The 16691-nt window shown below is 42.4% G+C and overlaps 4 protein-coding genes across 4 annotated transcripts; all 4 read left to right on the forward strand.

The window, feature by feature from the left end:
* Window positions 1-215: 215 nt before the first annotated feature.
* On the forward strand, window positions 216-4711 carry ftr86 (finTRIM family, member 86). Its single transcript, XM_069691026.1, has 11 exons — window positions 216-713; window positions 1050-1145; window positions 1292-1525; window positions 1632-1794; window positions 1970-2068; window positions 2206-2256; window positions 2379-2411; window positions 2517-2558; window positions 2778-2843; window positions 2935-3137; window positions 3472-4711. Exons 1-11 carry the CDS (start codon window positions 216-218, stop codon window positions 3805-3807), a joined length of 1821 nt encoding a protein of 606 aa, XP_069547127.1. The 3' UTR covers window positions 3808-4711.
* A 540-nt stretch (window positions 4712-5251) lies between these two features.
* Window positions 5252-6389, forward strand: LOC138616404 (complement C1q-like protein 4). The gene is made up of 3 exons (XM_069690660.1): window positions 5252-5258; window positions 5663-5803; window positions 5956-6389. Exons 1-3 carry the CDS (start codon window positions 5252-5254, stop codon window positions 6387-6389), a joined length of 582 nt encoding a protein of 193 aa, XP_069546761.1.
* Window positions 6390-11162: 4773 nt separating this feature from the next.
* LOC138616601 (complement C1q-like protein 2) lies at window positions 11163-12245 on the forward strand. Its single transcript, XM_069691039.1, has 2 exons — window positions 11163-11278; window positions 11387-12245. Exons 1-2 carry the CDS (start codon window positions 11176-11178, stop codon window positions 11842-11844), a joined length of 561 nt encoding a protein of 186 aa, XP_069547140.1. The 5' UTR covers window positions 11163-11175; the 3' UTR covers window positions 11845-12245.
* Window positions 12246-13385: 1140 nt separating this feature from the next.
* LOC138616610 (complement C1q-like protein 4) lies at window positions 13386-14426 on the forward strand. Its single transcript, XM_069691052.1, has 3 exons — window positions 13386-13424; window positions 13498-13638; window positions 13734-14426. Exons 2-3 carry the CDS (start codon window positions 13506-13508, stop codon window positions 14162-14164), a joined length of 564 nt encoding a protein of 187 aa, XP_069547153.1. The 5' UTR covers window positions 13386-13424; window positions 13498-13505; the 3' UTR covers window positions 14165-14426.
* The last annotated feature ends 2265 nt before the right edge of the window (window positions 14427-16691 follow it).

Here is a 16691-nt window from a genome sequence, read left to right on the forward strand (position 1 = left end):
ACCTGTTTAACCAGCTCCACCCTGAGCCAGGGTTGCTTCAGGTTGTTTTTTTAGTCGCATGTCATTCATGTGAACTGGCATTTCAGACTTGCCATCCTTGGGTGTCTTTTCAGTTCTGTGACCTGTTCAAACAGGTAGTTTTGTGGACGTCCGCGTACATCCTTACTTGACCTCTGGAAAGTCATTTTTCTCCTCTCCACTCCACCCAGCACCACATGGCCTCAGCCTGGTCTGAAGAGGAGAGCTTTGCCTGCTCAGTATGTCTGGACACCCTGAAGGACCCGGCCACTCTACCCTGTGGACATTCGTACTGCCTGGCTTGTATCAAGCGCCACTGGGACAAAGGAGACAGCAAGGGACAGTACAGCTGCCCCCAGTGTAGGCAGGTCTTCAACCCTCGGCCCTCGCTGGCCAAGAGCACTTTGTTAGCGGAGGCTATGGAGAAGCTGAGGACCAACAGCCTCAAGCAAAGCTCTTCCTCAGCCCCACCATCGATGCCCGTCTATCTGGAGGTCCTATCTGATACAGGGCCACGGCAGCGCAGCGTGTACCCACAGCTTCCCCCTGTGGACCCCAGGTCCTGCCCTCAACACAACCGACCCCTGGACCTGTTTTGCCATGAAGACAAGGAGTGTGTGTGTGAGGTGTGTTGCCATCTTGGACACAAGGGACATCGAGTGCTCAAACCACAAGAAGAGAGAAGAGAGAGAGAGGTATGCAATGGCAAGGATCATTTTTACCAGGGTAACATTTTTAGTGTGTTTTTGTAGGATTTATTTTTGACTCATGTTAACTTGGTGTAGAAAATGAGTTGCAGGTGAATCCAGAACTTTGTTTTCACAAGTGAAACATTTTCAAAATATAGCTGAACTAGAAGTACTTGTAAGACAAGAGTCTTTGCTGTGGAGTCATCTCAATTTTGGAGCTGTTCTTCCTCTTTAAGAGGATTTTTCTGCCCAAAATATTTTACAACAAATTACTAAGTACAATAAGGCCATCACTGCCCTAAAGTGTTTTAAAGTCATGATGTACTGTGTTTGTGTGTGTAGAAAGAGCTTGTTCAGATGCAGGCAGAGATACAGAGGAGAATCCAGGAGACTGAGAAGAACCTCAAGGAGCTCCCACTCGCTGCTCGGCAGCACAAAGTAAATACAAATGAGGAATGCTTGTTGTAGAAACCTTTCTACTTAGTCATCATTTGTGACATTTTGTTTGTGTATGACATGCGTGTATACATTCTTTGTACCAACATTTCATAACATCGTCATCCTTCTCCTCTCTACACTCGCAGGCCTTGGTCCAGGCTCTGGAGAAGGAGAGCACAGATTTATTCTCGGAGCTAGTTGAGAGTGTGAATCTGACAGGCTCGCAGGTTGGTGAGCACCTTAGCACCCATGAGACCTCCTTATGCAGCCAGGTTGAGGGGCAGATCCACAAACTGGAGCAGGAGGTAGCACAGCTCCACTGGAGGAGTGAAGAGCTGAGCAGACTGGCTGACATGCAGGACGACATCTGCTTCTTGAAGGTAGAGAATGAGAAGCAGCAGAGTGTCGCTGGAACGTGGTTTCATTCAAAGTTCACTGTAAATTAGTCATTTCAAATTGTGAAACTTTGTGACATTTGTTCTCAAGAATTTCCTCATCATGGAGACGCTGGGTCAGACCGGTGCCACAGGAGAGTCAGTGCTGAGTCGGGAGGAGGCCTTGGTCGCCTCCGTCCGCTCAGTGATGAGAGAACTACACGAATCAATACAGGATCTCTGCAAGGCCAGCCTGGCCAAGATCATCACATTAGGTCAGTATTTCTCTTCTCTTCTCTTCTCTTCTCTTCTCTTCTCTTCTCTTCTCTTCTCTTCTCTTCTCTTCTCTTCTCTTCTCTTCTCTTCTCTTCTCTTCTCTTCTCTTCTCTTCTCTTCTCTTCTCTTCTCTTCTCTTCTCTTCTCTTCTCAAAACGTCCCTTTTCTTCGTAGTGAATCTTGAATCCATGGCCTCAGTACCTGATGATGCGGGAGCAGCAGCAGCCCCAACACCAGCTGAAGTCTCTCGTCAGGCTACTGCACAAAATGCAGGTTCGGTAACTTCAGCCATGTCACCTGGTTCAACACAAGTTCAAAATAAGTTCCGACTGAGGTTTTTTTGACTGGTAGACTTTGACTAAAGAACAGGGAACCTTCACACCTTTGCTCACAAATCCTCTCTCCTCTAGTGTATGAGACGTCAACAAAGCCTCCACCTATGCCACCTTCACGGCCTCAAGGTAAGTTACTTTAAAAATCAATATAAAGTAAATCTTTGAATAATAAAACAAATGCTCTTGGTCCTGATGATAGTCCCTCAGTTAATATTTTACTTGATATATATTTTTTTTTTTACCTCCAGAGCATGAGCCTTCAAGGCCAGTATGTCTTCAAGGTAAGAATAAGAATACCTGCAACAGTAAGTGAAAGATGTCATTGAGTATACATTTACTTTTGATTTACCTGTTTCTTTTGTTGCATTTCTTCCCTGCACATGAAGCTTCAGCCCCCCCTCCATCCTTTCCTACTCCACAACCTCAAGGTAAATACAAACACATTAGAAAATGCTTTTTTGTATTCATTTTCCCCTCCCTGAGGAGTTGGACCGTGTATTGTAGATCTCTTTTGATGCATGATTTGAGACTGGTATACCTATTTGGGTGGTAGTACAGCCTGGGAATACGCACTGCCTGCAATTTTTCCATGTCATTTTTTCCAATGAATTGCTGTATTTTTTTTATTATTTTTTTTCCCCTCTTAGCTTCCTTTGTAACAACAGAGGGACCTGTTAATCCAGAACCAAAGACCAGAGAAGAAATGTTAAAATGTGAGTCTGTCTATCTCAATAACATAGACCCATATCAAAGCCATCTGAAAGGGGTCCTGAGTCTTTACTAAAATGCATCTTCTTTCATCAGTTCGTTTTGAGCCCACCATGGACCCCCACACGGTGTATCGCCATGTGCAGCTGTCAGATGGCGGTCGTAAGGCCAGGATGCGGGCTGAGAACCTGAACCCACCAGACTGTCCTGAACGCTTCCAGTTCTGGAGGCAGGTTCTCTGCAAAGAGCCGCTGGCAGGGTGTCCATACTACTGGGAGGTGGAGTGGACCGGCCAGAAGGTACATCCATTACTACAAAAACATGTGGTTATCATGAAGTCTTTGTACACAGCTGAGACCTGTAGAGTCAGTCTGTTGACTGAAAAGTCCTTTTTGCCCAAATTACTATTTAGTAATGGTTAAGAAAGAGATCACCAGCGACAGACAGAGACTTCCTTCAAATTTGAAAACAAAATAGAAGCATCATATAATTGATAATGATAATTAATATTAAATAGTCTGGCCATAGAAAGTTTAAATTAGTCTGAGCATTACATTTATCACTGCCATTCGTAGCCATCAGATTTAGCTTCCTTTCTAATCCTAATCTAATTTCCTCTGTCCCATGGTACAGATCACCATCGGCATCGCCTACAAAGAGATGGATCGTAAAGGTTCTGATGACAAGAGCCGTTTGGGCCACAATTCTCTGTCCTGGAGCCTGTACTGGTCTGGAGCCGGCTTTTCTTTCTGGCACGATGGACAGGAAAAACTTCTGGGCTCACCAAAGGCCAGACGGATCGGCATCTATTTGGACCAGCATGCAGGGATTCTGGCCTTTTACGGCATCGTCCACAACCAGGCTAACCTCATCCACCAGCACCAGGCGCAGTTCACTGGCCCACTGTACCCGGGATTCAGGTTCTGGGCAGGAGTGGGAGCTACAGTGACTGTTTGCCAATTGGACTGAGTTGTATATGAATGAAGGGCTGCTGTTTTTGATATAACCAGGATGTCTGGTTGAAGGAATGTGACCCTGACATTTTAATTGTCTTCTTGCTTCAGAGTGAGGTAACAAAAACGTTCAGGAATGTCTGGTTTGCATAATGTTCTTTTTGCAGCAACCTCCATTCAAGTGATTAAAGTTTTCTAAATATGTCTTTGTAAATAAATAAAAGAATAGTAAACACATTTCATCTGTAAGAGCTGTTCTGCTTTAACATCAGCAGTGAATGGACTATTGACGGTTCAGTATTTATTTTACATGTAGATTCTCTGACTGTACTTCTACCCTTCTATGTGACCAAAGGAACGACCAACTTACTGCTGATCTTATCTTTCATCTTTACACGTCACTGACCTGGATGCCTACTAAAGCTCGTCCTCTACGTTGCAGCGAGCTCTTAATATCTTTAGTGCTCCTAAATGGATATGGAACAAACTATTTCCACCATCGGAGGTCTTTTGTCTACCCATTTCTTTCTCTGGACACAGGCAAGATGTTACAAACAAACCTGTGATGAATAGTCGTGAATTGTTTTGTCAAAGATTGATTTTCACTCAAATTTTAACTTTCTAACTCGTTATCCTCTTGAAGGAAACTCATTTTGTGAGTCCAAACATTCATAAATAGTTGCCGTGCTTTGTGCTAGTTAGTAACCCAACACTATTCAGAGGAGGACAATGAAACTCTCCTATTGCATGTGGTGGCAACAGCTTGTTGTGTCCTGCCCTGATTAAATAAAGTTGGACAAATCAGACACAACAAACACTGATGACATGGTGTCCTGCAAGGTCCTGGCTTCACAACATCGAGAAGGGAAGATTAAAAAGAATTTTCTGGTATAGAAAAACAAACTACAATGTCTTTGAAGTTTCTCAGTCATCAAGTTTGTGGTCAATCAAAGTTTTATCCAAAGGAAACTGGTCTTGTTTTAATTTCCTCAAAAACATTCACCTCATCTGAAAGGCTTCTTCAGTTCTTAAATTAAAGAGTGTCTTCAGGAAACTGTAACAGGTCTGGTTGACTTTCCATAAAAGTTTGACTTTGCTACACAATAACATATTTCATGTGCTGGAAAACACAGAGGAAAGATGCTATCTTTGTGTTCTGATGGGAACACCGGACTACGTGGACAACCTGCCTTAGAGGACAGATAATACCTGACCTACATTGACAGCACAAAGACTTGTAGGGTGTGTGTGTGTGCGTTTGTGTGTCTGTGAAGCCCCACTCAGTAGAGAATTGAGTTAAGTTATAGGGCATAGAGGCTTGCTATAGGGGAAACAGGGAGGAGCTATTCGAAAGCCAGAAGAAAGCCAGAATGTAGGAACTGTACATATATAGCTGTGACTCTTGACCCTGCATCAGTCGATCATACCTTCTGAAGCCATCATCAGTTGCAAGCATCACCATGCGAGGTGAGACAAAATGTAATTAGAAAAAGGTTGTAGGAATTAACAAGTGGTAACTGTAGAATAAATGTAGGGAGACTTCTGGAACTCTTCAGATAGATGTTAAGATGTGTAAAGGGGTACAATTTTCACAGGAGTCGCTGATTTTGATTGATGCTTTCAGGGTTCATTGCTACATGTCTTTGCTCTTCTTCTCCCAGCTATTGTCTGCTGGAAGCAACGTTTGCCCTGGTTGTTGATTATAGCTGGGGCGGACCAGGACAAAGCACAGATAATGGAGGCGTCAATCTCAGCACAGAGGATGGTGAGAGATCTTTTATAAAAAGTCATTTCAGTAGTAGGATATAGTCATTATTTCTGCATACACGCTCCTCTGCAACCTATTCATGTGTTTGTGTGTGTGTGTTCAGTATGTCTTACGGACCAGGCGTCGTGTGGCTGCTGTCTCATGCAGCAGCAGATACACCGGATGAAGATGTTTTTTAACATGAGCCTCAATGAGCTGGAGAAGGAGATGATGAAAACAAAAGCCGCCCTCAACAATGTCAGAGGTGAAACACATGCTGGATTCACACAGAAGAGAGAGAATATCAATGTTTCAAACTTTATCCACACATTTTACACATCTGGTATAAAATCTAGTTTGGGTCTTTTCCCAGTGCATCTTCCTAACATTTCTGTCATTTCCCTTGTGCATCTCCAGCCAGCCGCAGTGCCTTCTCCGTCGCTCTAACCAATGAAAACAGTTTGAGCTGCATTGGCCCCTTCCGTGACGACAGGCTCATCGTCTACAGACACGTCTTCATTAACCTCGGAGACGGCTACAGCACGGACACCGGTGTCTTCACTGTTCCCCGCTCAGGCGTCTACAGCATCGCCCTCACCGTCTACAGCGACGCCGGGTCTCCTGGCAACAGCCTGGCCGCCTGTGCCGGCCTGCAGGTCAACAGCCGGGTGGTGGCGGGACCCAAAGAAATAAATATGCAAGACCAAGAGGACAGTGCCACTATTGTTGTGGCCCTTCACCTCAAGGCTGGGGACAAGGTGGCGGTCAACCTGCCCGTCGGGTGTTTCCTCTGCGACTACAGCAGCCACTACAACACTTTCACTGGTTTCCTTCTGTACGCTACTGACTAAGTTAGGGAAAGGTAGCAGCTCTGGGTTTTATATCAACTGTTACCCCACTGACAAGGTTCGAATGGAACACGTGGAATCTTTGTGAGGCGACAGTCGTGCCTTGTAGCCCTTAATCTATTTGATTCTGTACTCTCAGTCATCCTAACACTATCCTCATGCCCAATGTTGCTAAGGTTTGAAGTCTTTTCAAGCATGCCTGTCACTACTCTCCATGTTCTAGCTTGTCTCACAACTGACAGTTTTTATTCAGCGTACCTGTCTTCACATCATTTTTGACAGACTTTGTGTGGTGGAAATATGTGGTCTATAAAACGGCAAGAAAATAAATCTGGATTTTGAAATAAATATTTGCATTGTGAGGTAGTTTGATTTATTCATGATGTTTTTGAGTTAACAACTGATTAGAATTAGTTTTTTTTGTCAGTCACCATGGATAGTTTAATGAAAGTATAAAAATAAACAGAGCAGAACCAGATATAGTATTGTCTTTTTAAAAAAAATATTATTCCATGCTTCTTCAGCTTGTTAAAACCTGACTCCTGTATCATGTACAATACAACCAAATCAAGATCAGCTCAGTTGGAGATTTTGGGTGTATTATGCTAGAAGTGAATTGTGCAGCCTCATGTTGCAGGCCCACACTGCAAGCAGAGATGAGAGTTTGGCTAGTCACTGGAAAGCTGGAAATCTCACTCTTTTATAACTCCACATGCCAGATGTTGTAGTTGTCAGCCCCAGGTGACATTGCCTTGAGGGACATAATTTGAAGATGTTTAGAGGATTTTGCAGAGCTCCCTCTGGAGCCACTAAAGACTGTGCAGTAGTAAGTTAGCCTGGTGTTACTAGACCCATATACACTGTGTGCATATATGGTTCTGGCCACACCCTCCATTGAGGACTGTTTCCAGTCGTTGCATCCTAATGGTCGTAGATGTTGGGTTCATTTTGAGACTGTTGGAGCAGTTTTTAACCAATTGGTATTGATCACTTCACAGTATGGTGTGGAAATAAACTCTCCCACCGCTGCCATTGTAGGAACTACTTCGAAGCCACATACTGGTCACTGATTGGTCCAGCCTTCAGAGTGGCTGAGCAAACCTTAATCCAAACAGGGTTTGAAACAGAGTTTCCAGACTATAATCACAGCCGTGAGCAATACTCTGGTGGAGTCAGGCAAAGAGTACGCACTCTTTTAAAATGGATGTCCATTGATATTAATCGATGGCGAACAGCGACTGAACTCTTTAAAACTGCACTTTTAGCTCCAAGTTTCCTTGAATACAAGAGCTAGACTTATTTTCCTGTAGCCCTTTAGTTAAGCAATCAACCACATTTTATCAGAACTCACTGAGCTCACATGCCAGCAGAAGAATTTCACAATACTTACTTATACTTGTTGAGTCACAATACAGAGAGAGTGCACCGTGGTCGAGCTTCACGTCCTTCTCAGGACTAATTTACAGACAGAAAAGAAATTTAAATTTAATCTGCATTTCCTTGGATTATGTTAACCTGAAGTGAGCTGGCCAATTTTGGGTCACACCAGCACCTTCTTGCTTTAGAGTAAGAGCCTTCTGTGTACATTAATCCAATTGCTAAAAGAACTAAAATGCATCATAGCAAGTCAAACGTATTACTTCATCTCCAGGCTAAAAAAAGAAAATCCCACTTTTTTTGGTGGTACATTGAAGAAGAGCAGCATACTGTAGACTGAGAGCACAGAGGACCATCCAAATGAAGCACATGAAAATGGACCAGCAGATCTTAGCAGCAGGAGAAACAGCGTCAGTAGGCTTCATTCAGAGACTGGACAGACGAACAAGTCCTGTTTCATCCTGCCTCAACTGCTCCACGAAGATCTGCTTCCACTGAGGTAAGGAGAAACCAAACTTTTGATAATGTGCTGATGTAAACCAAGCTGCATGTTGTGTTGCTCTTGTTTAATTGTGATGCTTATTTCAAACATAGTGGAAAAAATTAGATCGAAAATAAAAACAGTTACACAGAGTTTATTTCTCAGAAAGAAAGTAAACAGTGAAAATAACATTAAAAATGACTGCATTCATCATATCCTTCACTGTAACAGAAACACCTGTTTTTTAACTTTGTCCTTTTTTATTTAATTGTTATTGACTTTTTTTTTTATGCTGCATGACTAACAACGTAGTCAATTATTCCTATATAGTTTATTAAGAGAATCAGCTGGATACGCTCCAGCCCATCTGTGACCATGTAAAGCAGGTGTAGATAACAGATGGTTAGAAATGCTGATTTCTGAGCATGCCAGAAATGAGAAATGCCACACATGGAGATATTATTTGTTGTCAAATAGGCAAAATTAATTGGGAGCTTTTGCTTAGTAAAAGGATAACAGAAGTAGAGTATGGTTGTTACTAAAATAGCGCGAGGCACCTCCACCTGGGCAAAGCCGGGTTCACGTTGCTCTACGGAAATTGCAACTCGGTGCAAGCACTGAAAAAACCCACTCGTACTGCACAAAAATACCAATGTGCCTGGATTTGCGCTGTGCCCGTGTTGCTCCTGTGTTTATGTATTTCCATTAGTACACTTACTGTACACAACATGTTAGTACACTTAGTGCCTCAATTTTGACAGGGTAGTGTGGTCTCATACTGAACACAGTTGTGCACTTCTAAAACAAGGACAGACAATATTTGAGCTCATCACCAGTGAAAATATCTGTTGGTTTTATCCGCTCATTTTACTAAAAAAAAGAACATGTTTTTGTGCGCTCTGTTTAATGCACACAATAAACATACTCAAAGCTTCTATTCAACAGTAGTGTAGTGGTACTTAAAGAAAAAATAAATACTTTTATATGGACTGGACACATAACGTATATTTGTGTAATGCGGTCTGCAACATCTGCAACTTCCTCGGCCGCTAATTTCAGCAGTTTGAAAATAGGTTGGTGGTCTCTCTCCTTCCGCCACACCGCCAAGATGGCGACTGTTTAAGGTAAGACGTGTCCAGTGTTGAAATTCAATGTTTTGACTGTCAGGAGTTCACCATCCAGGTACTCATAGTGCTCTGCATGTTGCCATACTTGTCAATGTGAACACACTCATGCACTCCAAATAGCAAGTGTAGGTACGCAAAATGAGACACAGCCTCTGTCTTTTTGATAGTTTGTACACACAAATAAGTATTTTCTGCCCTCAAGCTGCATTTATTTGTTTCGACCTCCTCTCGTCATGGCCTCTTGCAGATCTCGCTGAACAGAATGTTATTTTGCAGCGTCGGCCTGTCAATGTGTTTGGGTCAGTGGTCCCCAACCACTGGGCCGTGGACCAATACCGGGCCACGGATGATTTGGTATCGGGCCGCAAAGAAAGAATAAAAAACTTGTATTTATTTATTTTGATTTTATTTACATTAGCCAGCATGGTATTTCTCGTAGGTACCAAGGGGATCTGCGAGGCCCGAGAGCCGCAGTGGATTCTCAGTTGAGCCTTCCCCAAACCGCATGTCTTGCCCAGCTCCAGTGCATACCACCATATCATAATTGATCAATTCTGTATATACTCAATTGAGATGGATGTCCTTGCTCGTGAAGTGTCAGATGTCCTCAGCAGGAGCTTAATGTAGTGTCGCTGTGTGCAGTAATCCATGCTTCAGTTTTTTTTCATTCTAAACAGGCAAGTATGATCTTATTCAGCTGTGGAGACACAGTAAACAGCTGAGAAGTAATATACAATGATCTATATGTAAAAAAGCAGCTCCATGAATCATAATGTTTGGCTGCTTATGAGAAGACTAACACCCACCGCTGGTGATAGTTGATACCTGGGTATAGCATCAGTAACAAAGCCCTGGAGAATGTGTGTCTGCTTGATGTGAGAGCCCCTAGTGATGAAGAAATCCATCTGCACTTATAAAGTTATGAAGCCAATTGGTTGAACATTAAAAAAAAAAAAAAAAAAAAGGAGGAGTGATGTTTAAAGAGGTTAGAAGGGAGGAGCTCTGAGATAAATAAATATCCATGACTCGTGTCTTATGATCAGTCTTCACTCTTTCCATCCGTCAGAAGCATCATCATCGTTTACGAACATCAACATGAGAGGTGAGGCTGCAAGTTGTAACTTCAGTGGCATCATCTTTCGGAGATAAACAGTTGGGGGGGTGGTCATATACGAGGATGCCGTTTCCATCGGAATCGATTTAGTTCAGAGCCAAAGTGTTCAGACTTTAGGCGGCTTATTTGTGATTAAAGTCTTCTATTATATGGTAAGATAAAATAGTTTACGAGTAAATATTAAGATTAAAAATGAATATAAACCAATCAGCATTAAAAAAACCACAAAAAAAACCCAGTTTAAGGAATAAAGTAGTGTTGTGGAAGAATTTTATGACTTGTTTAGTTTTGAAGGTCTTTGTTAAAGCTTCTCTGCCATAAAGTTAGAAAAAGGGGCACAAATCAGTAGTTCAGAGTCAGCTGTGAATAGCGAAGGCATGTAATGCAATTTTTGGCAGTGTTAATGGTAGTTGTGTTTGCTCTTTTTTTCCTACAGCATTTGTGCTGCTGTGTCTGCTGCATGCAGCTTTTGGTCAGGAAGACAAATATTCCTGGGACCCAGTGACCGAGTTTGTACCGTCTGATGGCGGCTATCTGGAAACAGGTGAGAGATTGTTAAGGAAACAAGTCTGTCCTGTCTATCTGCATAAAGTCTCCACATACTCTCCATCTGGAAACTAATACATTTATGTGTGTGTGTTTGTGTTGGCAGTGTGTCAAGCTGACCAGATGTCGTGCGGCTGCTGTCTAATGCGGGAACAAATTGGCAGGATGGAGTGGCTCTTTAACCATACCTTTGACCATATGAAACAGGACCTGCAGAAATCCAAGATGGCCCTCAACAATATGAGAGGTGAGTGACACATTCATGACTCAGGCAAGCCAGGACACAGTGCAGAACATCATCTGATCCACTACTCATTGTGCTAACCTGAGTGTTTCTTCTTCTCTGCATCTCTAGCCAGCCGCAGTGTCTTCTCAGTCGCTCTAGATGATCCAAATCTAAAGATGGCCCGCTCCAGCCACTTTGAGAATGACAAGCCCATCATCTACAACCGAATCTTCATCAACTTGGGAAACGGCTACGACACGGAGACTGGCATCTTCACCGTTCCCCGTTGCGGTGTCTACAACTTCGCCGTCACCCTCTACACTAGTTGTACTCCAGATTTAAACTGGGATATGTGTGCCCGTCTGGAGGTCAACGGCAAAACGGTGGCACAATTCATCGAAAGGAGTCGTCAGGACCCGGAAGACAGCAGCACTGCCGTTTTGGCCACAGAGCTGAATGCCGGGGACAAAGTGGCTGTCATGCTGCTTAGCTCATGCCACATCTGTGAAGACGTCAGCAACGGCAACTACATGAACACTTTCACTGGCTTCCTGCTGTATGCCACTGACCACATCGACACAGTGTAGCTGCTCTGTGCTTTGTACCAACCTTTTACTTGTACTGACAAGATTCAAGCCTGCTAGATGTAATCTTTCAGTGGTGACAGTCATGACTTGTAGCCTCTGATTTAATGTACTCCCACCCATCCCAACACAATGCTCCCATCCTCATTTCATTCCATCATGCGTCACAGCTCTTCTTAAAACCGTGTCCCATTAGTTATTGATATTAACTTCTAATGAAAGATGCTTAATCCATCCTATCTGGATCTGAATCATACATTATGTGAGCTTGCAAAATATAAAAAACAACTTTCTTGTCTTTTTTTGCTTTAGAATTTGAGTATCTTGGTTGTAAAAGGTGTTGATCTTTAAGTACTGAATCAATGTGATATCAACTGTGTGAAATCTCTCTAAACTACCAACAAATAAACCCAATTTTTAAACAAATAGTTGGCATTGTGAGTTCTTTTGTCGAACACAAGTGAAAAAGACCCAAAATATGACATTTACATTGAACATGTTGTTGTTGTTGTTGTTGACAAAGTTGGATTAAGAAAATAAGGTTGGTATGTGTTAATAAAATGACTGAAGTTAAGCATGATCAGCCTGGAGTCACTACCTTCCGTAAAGAATATGAAGATAATTTACTAGTGAGCGCCCATCATAAATAAAGTGTGACCAAAATAGGATACACATTACTTTGTGGTCTAAATAAACACAAATTTCATCATGAACTCAAATATATTACTGACTTTTTGAAGGTCATTCTGTACATACCTCTGAACACATCATATCAGTAATAAAAGCAGTGAAGGAAACAGTGTCAAGGTTAAATGAGGTGCTACCTACAATGTGTCTGATTGTAGGTCACGATAACACATTGTTTCTGGCACACCAACAGAAAAGTCACGAACAGATTAGTGGTGCAATCAACCACTCTATCGCACTGGAAACAGTACATCCATATAAAAGCACCATGCAGCTTCCTGAAGCTCACTTGTGACTTTCTGCATGTCAAAAAAAAATCCACACAGAATTTAGCATTGAAACTATTGTCTGCTGATATGACAGCAGACACCTCTGTCCAGACGATAGACAACACCCGATCGCGTCAACAACAAAGCCCTGGAGGGCATGTGTCTGCTTCTGTGTGTGTTTAGAAAGTGAGAGCGCCCGGTGATGACAATAAAACATCCCCAGTTGCACAGATATAAAGGCAAACAGGGGCGGACAATTAAATAAAAAAGACAAAACAAGGTGGAGCGATGTCAACAGAGGAGGAATAAAAGTGAGAGGGAATAAGGGAGGAGCTCTTAGAAAAGTATATATCCATGACTCTTCCCCTGCTGATCAGTCTATCACACCTTCCATCCTTCTGAAGCTATCATTTTTTAGCGTCAGCATGAGAGGTGAGACTGAATACATCGACACTATATAATGTGCAATACAAAGCCTATTGCGGTTTTAGTGGAACTTGACTTGCACTCTTTCCTCCCCAGCTCTTGTACTGCTGTGTCTGCTGCATGCGGTTTTTGCTGATGACAAATACTCCTGGACCGGACCTGTACGTGGAGTAGTAGACAATGATCCCAACCCAAGCAGTGGTGAGGAATTGTGGCTGCATAATATGTGTGTTGTCTCATCTGCAAGTGTATTTTATGTGCCTTTTGTGTTCAGCGTGCGGCATGGACAAGTTCGCTTGTGGTTGCTGCGCGATGCTGCAAGAGGTGAACAAGATAAAGATGCAATATAACGCAAGCCTGATTGAGCTGGAGAAGGAATACACAAAAACAAAACATTGCCTCGAAATTATTGAATGTGAGTGACGTGTCCACGAGTTACACAACACAGGTGAGACTGTAGATGGTAAAAGCCTCTTCTTCTAACTTGCCGTTTTCTCTTTGCATTTCCAGCCAGCCGCATCGCCTTCACTGCCACTCTATTCGCATCAGAGAAATTTAGGTGTTTTGGCGACTTCAACGTCGACATGACCATCCGGTACGAACTTGTCTTCCTCAACCTGGGAGGAGCCTACAATGCGAGCACTGGTATCTTCACGGTGCCCCGCTCTGGTGTCTACAGCATCACAGTCACCGCTTACAGCGACGCCGGTTCCCCTGGTAGGCATCTGGCCGCCTGCGCCAGTCTGCTGGTTAACGGCAAAGCATATGCCAGGGTCAGCGAAGAAAACGCTAAAGACCAAGAAGACAGCGCCACCATAGCGGTGGCCCTGTCTCTGATGACTGGAGACAAGGTGTATGTCAACTTAAGCCCAGGCTGCTCCCTCTGCGATGAGGGCCACTATAACACTTTCAGCAGCTTTCTGCTTTATTCTAATGAATAATTTAGGAGGATGGTTTTTGCACCAACTCTCACCCCACTTACAGGTTAGAGTCTGTGGTGTCTCATCTCATGCCAGTCTGCTGTGTTCTGTTATAGCTTATATTTTTCTTGCTGAAAAAGTGGCATTCAACTTGAGAGATACACACTTAAACACCCCTACACCTGTTTATTTACAAGGAATTCAATCAAGATGTTAAACTAAGCTGTTAGCCTTACAGTTGATTTTGTTTAAACTGAAATGTGTGACGTCTACACTGGAGAAATTGTTGATGATATTAAAGTATTAAAATAATACCTTGTCTTTGCTGTCTATTTTTATTTTTATTTTGGAGGGAAAAAACTTTAAATTGAGTGAACAATTAAATAAAGCACTTTATCTATAATTTAGTTACCTCTGTGTATGAACTTTCCCCACATAAAATCTCAAGGTGAAAATGAACCATATCAAACTACATCACCAGCAAGGTGTCCATAATAGAGTGAAGATTACAATATGATACCCAAGTACAAGTAGATTCATGTGTTAACATGTAGTCAGTTTAATTTAAGACTTTTTTGCCATGTTTACTATATTAAACTCAATGTAAGCCACATTAAGCATTTAACTAAAATAATGTTGTTGTTGTTGTTGTTGTTGTTGTTGTTGTTGTTTTTTAGAGGAACCTTTTACACATCAAATACTATGAGCACTTGATAAAATCTGAAAAATTGCCTCAAATGATGGTACTTGATTGGTCTGAAGCTTGAACATTAAAAAAATTGTGGAGTCTGGAGTTAAGAAGAGGTTTTGAGGTTAGCAGCTTGAGGCTATGTTGAATCTCCATATTGAACTGAAAGATGCAGTTTGAGTAACATAGGTGCCAATACATCATGAGTTTTACAGAGGTAAAGGTTGAGTACTTCAGCATTAACAGGGCTCGACATTTAACACGTTCAAGAGTGGATCAAAAACGTTCAAGACTGCTCCTGTAACATGCACAGAGCAGGGCAAAGCTAAAAACTTCATGAAACATTTTCCAAGTTACGTTGCCTGGTCAACATCAGCACCTGACTTTTGTGAGCAGCTGGGATGGACAGACAGACGGATGTACTCTCTGAAAACATAACGTCACTGGCCACTGCTGTCATCAGATGTGTGTTTAGAAAAACAATCTTCCAAATAGTGGAGCGATGTGTTAGGTAGCAGTTTGACAGTCTTAGACATCATCAAAATACCAAATGAGTAGATATCTTTTGGAAGAAGGGTGTTCCAACTTTCAAGCAGACGACTACAGATGTGTACGAGGGTGCATCAGAAGGTTCCCAGCCCGCTCCTGTTGTGTGCAAATCAGCACGGAGCTATAGACGCAACAAGCCCGGAGAGGTGTTTTGAGTGACTTTCACGTTTCTGAGGGGAAAAACATCACTGTCCAAAAACAAAAAAAAAAGCGCATTAGGTCGGAAGTGGGTTTTCTTTGTCATTCGCGGGGTTAAATTTGTGGCACGGTGGCACAGCGCATCGAAAACACACAAGTTTCTCGCCCCTACTCGGCGGATTTGTCTCCCTGCTACTTATTTCTGTTCCCCGGTAATTTGTCACACACTTTGATGTGCGCTCTCTCAAGTTACAGGTGCATAAAGAAATCGCCGACACATCAGGACTACTGCTCACAAAACCATGTCTGACTCAGGTGCTGATTTTTACTAAACAACGGAACTTAGTATGAAAATTAGACCCCTTCATGAGTACTTACTAAGATTATAGCTTCTCTGTACTTCTCGCTCACAACTTTCTGATCCCCCCTCAGAATCAATGCCGATGAGCATTGAGGCTGTTCTGGTGTACCGTGGTGGTCTGACACTTAACAAAGACATTTATTTAGTTTCTTGTTTAATTTGTCATCCACCTGTGACAAATGTCCTTACACATACATCACATAATGTTAAATATTTAATTGTTTGATTCAATGTTCATTAAACTATCAAGCCTAGTTTGCGGGTCACCACTTCAATGCTTTTCTCCACATTGTATTGTAATGAAATCAGAAAACAAACCATAGAAAGAACTTTGCATTTTTTTTGTAATTTCTTTTTTACACAAACAACTTTGGGACCAGTGGGACCTCAAACAATGAGAAAATAACTTATTTCACTCAAAAGAAAAACTCAGACCTCAGAAAGCAGTTCTAAAAGGTACTTTTCTGGCTGCCACTGAAATTAACTTTTTCACTTCCATATCAAACAATCTCAAACAGACCAGTGCAAAGTAATCCAAAGCTCTGGTTTCGCGCAGCGCACGACATGTCATCTTTATCCCATGCTGTTATGGGAATCATATCAAGGGCGCTTCTGTTTTGAAGAAATATGTGCAAAGAAGACAAAAACACTCCTCATACCACGTGGTCCCCATCTAATAGATAAGAGGAACATGAGACAGTATGAGAAGATTCAGGTCAGCTGACTTGAGACTCTATACACGCAGGTGGTTAACAAAAAAAAATAAAGACAATGCAGCGTCCCAGGAGAGGACAACCTTCAAAACAGGTGTT

The sequence above is a fragment of the Brachyistius frenatus genome, unplaced genomic scaffold (genome assembly GCF_029030835.1).
Source record: "Brachyistius frenatus isolate BFR_SWC_R1_liver_20210118 unplaced genomic scaffold, ASM2903083v1 Contig_1, whole genome shotgun sequence".
Classification (NCBI taxonomy): domain Eukaryota; kingdom Metazoa; phylum Chordata; class Actinopteri; family Embiotocidae; genus Brachyistius; species Brachyistius frenatus.